We start from the raw sequence: 6,257 nt of genomic DNA, 5'->3' as shown, positions 1-6,257 counted from the left end.
TCCTTACCATGCCTACATGCACATCCTTACCATGCCTTACATTCATGTCCTTACCATGCCTACATGCACGTCCTTACCATGCAAAGGAGATCATCCCAGTACTCGCCCCACATGTTGGCACAGCCCGTGATGTCAATACTCAGCTGCTGGTAGGCTCCCAGCATGCCCTGGGAAATGTGGGGGAAGAAGGCAGCTCCTTTCCTGTGGGATAACATGCTCTCCATAAAGTCTGCAGAGAACAGAACACGAGGGTCAAACCCTGGGTTGAGAGTGAGGGCTAAATCCTCGGGGGTTAGCAAAGCTTGATCCTGCTGGAGCCATCTCATGGCCTCTATCCCATTGGGAAGCCAGCCGAGACTGGCCCTGATGGGCCAGCCTCTGGTACCTCCTATGAGGTCAAGCCCTCCCCTATGAGCTGCCACATGTCCTGTACACAGCTCAACCATGTTGGGGACTTTACTGAGAGGGAGTGAGTCACTGGTCCCCATTTCCCTCCATGGTGGATGCTGGCATCAGAATGTAACATCACATCCTCAGAAGGCTGTGAAAAGCCCAACTCTGGCCATTACTTGGGCCCAACACTTCCGATGTTGGTGGCTCTTACCCATCTTTTCTTTCTTGGCCAAGTGCTCTTGGATGTGCGCCATCTTTAGCAGGGCTGGGGGCATGTCAGGGCTTCACAGAGGCAGAAAATAGTATGGGAGCAGTCAGTCCTTCCCATACTGGAGCCACAGAAATATCTGGACAGGTGCCCAGCGGGGGAAGGCAGCCTGCTCCTCTCAAGGGAAGCTGATCAGGTCCCCGAAAATCTCTGTTCCCACTGGATCTCTGCCATCCAGCACAACTCTAGCTGCAGGCTACCACAAAAGTCACAGGAACCACCTCCCACCTCCCCAGATGTCCACGGACTGGCCTCTGAGCCGGAGATCTGCTATCCCAGAGGCAAACCCAGCTCTGGGTCCCCAGATCTGGGGCGTCCTCTTCCACAGGCTCCACTCTCCCCAGCTGCTCCCTGACCTCACGTTGCACCGGCATGCTGGAGCAGAAAGCTAATGGTTTTCCTCCCTGCGCCTGTCACCTCAGACCCACGATCCATTTCTGGGTGCTTCTCCCACACCTCTGCGCCTGGTTCCGCTGTCTACAGTAGTGTCTCCCTCCTTTACCCTACCTGGTCTCAGAGGTCCTCGACCTCCAAGGCCAGGCTGAGGAGGGGTCACCGGCCTGGTCTTCTCTCCCACGGGTCAGTTGGGGTCTTCAGGGTGGGTTGTAGGAGCTATCCCCTCTGTGCAGTTCCCTACGGCCATCTTCAAACCACACACTCGCCCTCCCACACCGATCAGCCTCCAGCCTCCCAAGCGGAAACATGGCCCCCGTGAGGCCACGCACCCTGTGAAACGCCCCAGGAAGAGATTGAGACTTACAGGCTGGTCTTTTTGTTCAGACTGTCCTGGGAGCTTCCAAAGTACTCAAATTTGAGGGAAAAGGGGGTCTGTATTGGGGAGCAATTTGTCAGGATGAGCTGGCGAGTCACACGGGTCCTCAGTGGCACTGTCGAGCCAAAGTCCAAGCGGAGATTCTCTGGGTGGGCTGGCCACTGCGTACTGCTGCTGACAGTGCTGCCCCGTGCCATGGGGCACTATGTTACCTGCCGCTCTTGTTTCAGTTCAGAGAGCCACCCTGGGTGGGGTGGGGGAGTAGTCCTGAAACCCAGCTTAATACGGACTCTCTCCTCATGGAGTGCCAGACCCGAGGCCCAAACGAGGCCCAAACTTCTTGCCAATCCGCCATGCCAGAGGAGTGATCGAACAGCATGAATTGCCCCCCCCGTGGGGTCAAAAATGGCATAGTTGCAAGCTTCTGGGACTAACATGGGCAAACCCACTGAGGATCCCCTGCCACCTCCTGCCCGCCTCGCAGCGTGCACAGAAACACCACACAGGGTGGAGTGGGGGGGGGCTTCTGCAGAGATAGAGAGGGCCTGGGACAACTTGGTAACCTCTTAGCGCTGGCAATTTGCTCAGGAGAAGGGAGAGCAGGACCATCGTGTAATGCCAGCCCTCCAGGCGGCCTCCCCTACCCTGGACTCACCTTCCATCGGAGTCCTCTAAGGAGACAGTGACGGTCACTCGCAGTCCCAGAGGCTTCCCAGAGATGCCCAGGGCCAGGGGCTTCTCCATGCCAGACACATGACAAGGGAGGGCCAAATCGGTCAACGTTTCCTGCCAGGAAGTGTCAGTTTCAGGGCATGAACCTCAGCGATGAGCCCAGATGTTTACCTACTCCCATGGGTGACAACATGAAGGCCTTGCTTCTCTCTGAGGAAGGACCTCAGGTGCCTCCAGTGAGTCATCCTGCCAGCCCAGACAAGGCTCTTTGAGACTGACCCTCCCTCTAGGTTCACGGATACATGTGTCGGGCCTACATATTCATATATATCCACAGGAAGGGATAATGTTCAGTCTTTCTGTCAGCTTCACGGGATTTAAATCACCATAGAAACATATGTTTGCCATACCTGTGAAGGAAACAGGTGTAGCTGCGGTGGGATGACCCAGCGTCCTAAATGTGGGCACCCCTTTCTAGGGGTGAAAGCCCTAGACTGAGTATAGAGCAGTGAGCTGGCACCAGGATCCCCTCTGCCTGCTTCCTGTCTGAGGATGTGACCACCTGCTTCCTGTCTGAGGATGTGACCACCTGCTTCCTGTCTGAGGATGTGACCACCCTCCTCACGCTCTTGTAGCTCTGGCTTCACCACCATGATGCCCTGCAGCCTCCGACTAGGAATAAATACATCTTTCCTTCCTTAGGTTGCTATTGTTACATCAGGGAGAAAAGTAACTGATACAGGAGATTCCTCAAAGCGACTTCTGGAGAGCGGCACCTGTTCTTTGATGGGGGATAGGAAGCTATGCCAGGCCAGGCCTGGGCCTATCTGCCCGTCACCCTGGCAGCCAAGCTTGGTTGTGTAAGAAAGCTTGCTGACTCCAAGTCTGCCATCAAGGAGTGAGGAAGCTGGCCCTGTAAGTCTCTGAAAGCTGGCTTCTGACCTACACACACACACACACACACACACACACACACACACACTAAGTAAATAAATAAATAAATGTTAAAAAGAAAAACAAAAGGGCTGGAGAGATGGCTCAGTGGTTAAGAGCACTGACTGTTCTTCCAGAGGACCTGGGTTCAATTCCCAGCACCTGCATGGCTGCTCACAACTGTCTGTAACTCCAGTTCCAGGAGACCCAATACCCATGGCAAAACACCAATGCATATCAAATAGAAATAAATAAATTTTAAAAAAGAAAACGAAAGAAGAAAAGAAACCCTGTTTAAAGGTTGAGGATATTTCTCTTTCCAGAAGAGCCATAAACAGTTGGCCAGCAACACCCAAACACTGAGCAAGTCCCGCTGTGAGGGCATCCTTCTGGGATCCTCCAGGGAGCGGGAGGAGCCTCTCCTCTCCTGAGAGAATACCAGCCACCTGTTAGCCTCTCCCCGAAGCACCCAGAACAGTGTCTGCCTTGAGCAATGACTTTGCCCTGGGCACACTGGAAAACTGGGCTTCCCGAGGCCACAAAGACTTGCCTAGAGAAGGGTAGGGCCAGTGACACTGTGGTCAGTGGGTCTCAGACCACATCTGAGCCTACTCTAGGCTCTCTGGCCTTGCAGCCTCAAAGACTAGGTCCAGAGTGAAGGAGCAAGTACCCTAAATGCAAACACTTTAAATCTCTTGCCCACTCATGAGGGACAAGAGTGGGATCCGTTAGCCCTCCCTGGAAGCATCGGTATCAGTGGTTGGACAGGGTACCTTCCCAGCCACAAGAGGCTCCCAAACTGCTCTGCTCACCTGTGTGTGGGCTGTAAACTCCAAGGAGAGCTGGCGTTCTTCACTGGGGCCCAGTAGGCCACGTTTGGGAGAGATCGTTACTGTGCACAAGGCTGCTTGAGCTCCCAGGAGCTGGAAGACATGGGATGGAGTTGTCTTGTGAGGCTACCAGGTGGCTCAGGGTTTACAGAGTGTTAACACAGCAAGCCGACAGGGCTGGGCACCTCAGGAATAAACCACAGAGCCTCCTCTTCTCCTGGACTAACTGGGCAACCCACTATAGTGGACAGCAGAAGGCAGCTGCCTTGAGGCTTCTCTCATGGCGCTCAGAGCAAGCTCCACTGTCAACCACAGGGGCATTGCTATGAGTAGGTTCTGAACAGGTGTGCAGACCAGTTATGGGCTGTGCTGGGTGGGAGGCCTCAGCTGTGTTCACCAGGAACTCCCTCTTGGGCAGGGAACTAGAATTTCCTAAAGATGGAGCCATGAAAAGTCAGACAAGGTGAACTTGAGGAGCCATGCTTTGCTGCGAACTGTGGACGGAGCCGCGGGCTTTGGGGGGATTCTGGAGGGTGGCCACTCAGGGGATGAAGCCACACATCTGAGAGCTGCAGATTACCTTGCCCCAGTGGAACCTGGTGGGCAGGAGGGTGCCATTGACAAGCATGATGGCTGACTTTATGGGCACACCCAGGTAGAGGTTGCTGAATTCCACGTGGCTGTTCTGCAGGTACACATAAGGCTGCTGCACCTCAGCATACACAGGAAGGTAGCTGGAACACAGGAAGTCACATGGCACACTGATCAGAAGAGGAAAATAAAACTGTCCCCATGTGTGAGGATGGGGAAAGCCCCAAGGAATCCACTAATGTAATAATAACAAAATAACAAACAGCAAAAGCCAAACCAAAACAACAACAAAAACCAAAACCAACCATACAAACAAAAAACCCAGCTAAGGGTAGCACATTTATAATTCCAGAACTAAGGAGGGTCACTGTGGGTTCCAGGGCAGCCTAGTCTACAGACAGAGTTTCAGGCAAACCAGGGCTACACAGTGATACCCTGCCTCAAGAAACCCAAAACACACACAACTCCTAAAAATTGAGTTTGGCAAAGCAGCAGCAAAATACAAGATCGTCATTCAGAACACAACCTGGTTATATCACTATAAATCTTTATGGAGAGGTGGGGTCTCATGAGTGTGCCCTAGTTCTGAAAATGGATAGATACTTCTGTAAAGAGAATTCACAAATGACCAGTGAGCACCAAATGATGTTCAGTGTCCTTTGCCATGAGGAAGGTGCCCTCCTATCCTCAGAGAAGTACTGTTCACAGGTGACAGTGCGGCCTCCAAGGGTTAGGTGGAGAGTGATGGAGGACACCTGATATCCTCTAGTGACCTGTGCACACACTCACACACACGCACAGACACGGATAGACACACAGACACACACAGACAGACAGACACAGACAGACACACAGAGATACACACAGAGACAGACACACACATAGACACACACAGGGAGACACACACAAAGAGACACATAGACACACACAGAGAGACATACACAGAGACACAGACACATACAGAGAGATACACACATAGACACACACAAATACACATACACACAGGCATAGACACATAGAGACACACACAGAACCACAGACAGACACAGACACACACACAGAGACACACACAGAGACATACACAGAGAAACACACAGAAACAGACACATAGATACACACAGACTCACACACAGACACACATATGCATAGGCACAAACACACAGAGAGAGACACACACAGAAACACACAGATATACACACAGATACACACACACATATGCACAGGCACAGACACACAGACAGAGACACAGAGAGAAAGACACACACCCAAACAAGGTAAAAAATAAAATAATTAAGAAACAATATTTTTTAAAAAACAAAATAGTCTCTATCCAGCCCTGGTGGTATTCACCTGCTATCCCAGTACTTGAGAGGTCGAGGCAGGAGGATCACAAGTTAAAGCTCTCCTCAGCTGCACAGTGCATCCAAGGCCAGCCTAGGCTATACAGTGAGCTCAAGGCTAGCCCTGGTTACATGACGGTATCTCAAAAAACCAATGAGAAAGGAAGGGAGGAAGGGATGGATATGGACTAATTAGTGCTTGCATTGAGTTGGTGATTGCTGAAGGTAGACAATGAGTTTGTTGGGGGTGGTAAAACTTTTCTATGAACACGCAGAAACTTGCACCGCAGAAGTGAAAGAGAAGGGAGGGAAGGGAAGAGGGAGAAAGGGGAGGGGCTTTGCTGCCCTCCAAGCCTCCAGTGTTCCCACCAGAATACAACAGTCTTAGCTCATTTAACATTGGGCCCACTCTCTTGGCCCTGAGCGTGAGTGTTTCCAGTTTTCCTTTTTTTTTTTTT

The 6,257-nt window shown here is 51.9% G+C and overlaps 1 protein-coding gene across 1 annotated transcript in view; it reads right to left on the bottom strand.

Moving 5' to 3' along the window:
* Positions 1-6,257, bottom strand: part of Dlec1 (DLEC1, cilia and flagella associated protein) — a 40,628-nt gene that overhangs the window by 9,184 nt on the left and 25,187 nt on the right. Inside the window, exons 20-25 of the mRNA XM_026779220.1 lie at positions 4,449-4,602; positions 3,851-3,961; positions 2,089-2,219; positions 1,422-1,616; positions 605-675; positions 78-229 (exon numbers count right to left, since the gene is read on the bottom strand). Of these exons, the coding sequence (XP_026635021.1) occupies positions 78-229; positions 605-675; positions 1,422-1,616; positions 2,089-2,219; positions 3,851-3,961; positions 4,449-4,602 (814 nt within the window). The remainder of the gene's footprint in view (positions 1-77; positions 230-604; positions 676-1,421; positions 1,617-2,088; positions 2,220-3,850; positions 3,962-4,448; positions 4,603-6,257) is intronic.

Source organism: Microtus ochrogaster, chromosome 5 (assembly GCF_000317375.1).
Source record: "Microtus ochrogaster isolate Prairie Vole_2 chromosome 5, MicOch1.0, whole genome shotgun sequence".
NCBI lineage: Eukaryota > Metazoa > Chordata > Mammalia > Rodentia > Cricetidae > Microtus > Microtus ochrogaster.
This window is presented reverse-complemented; position numbering and strand designations above follow the sequence as displayed.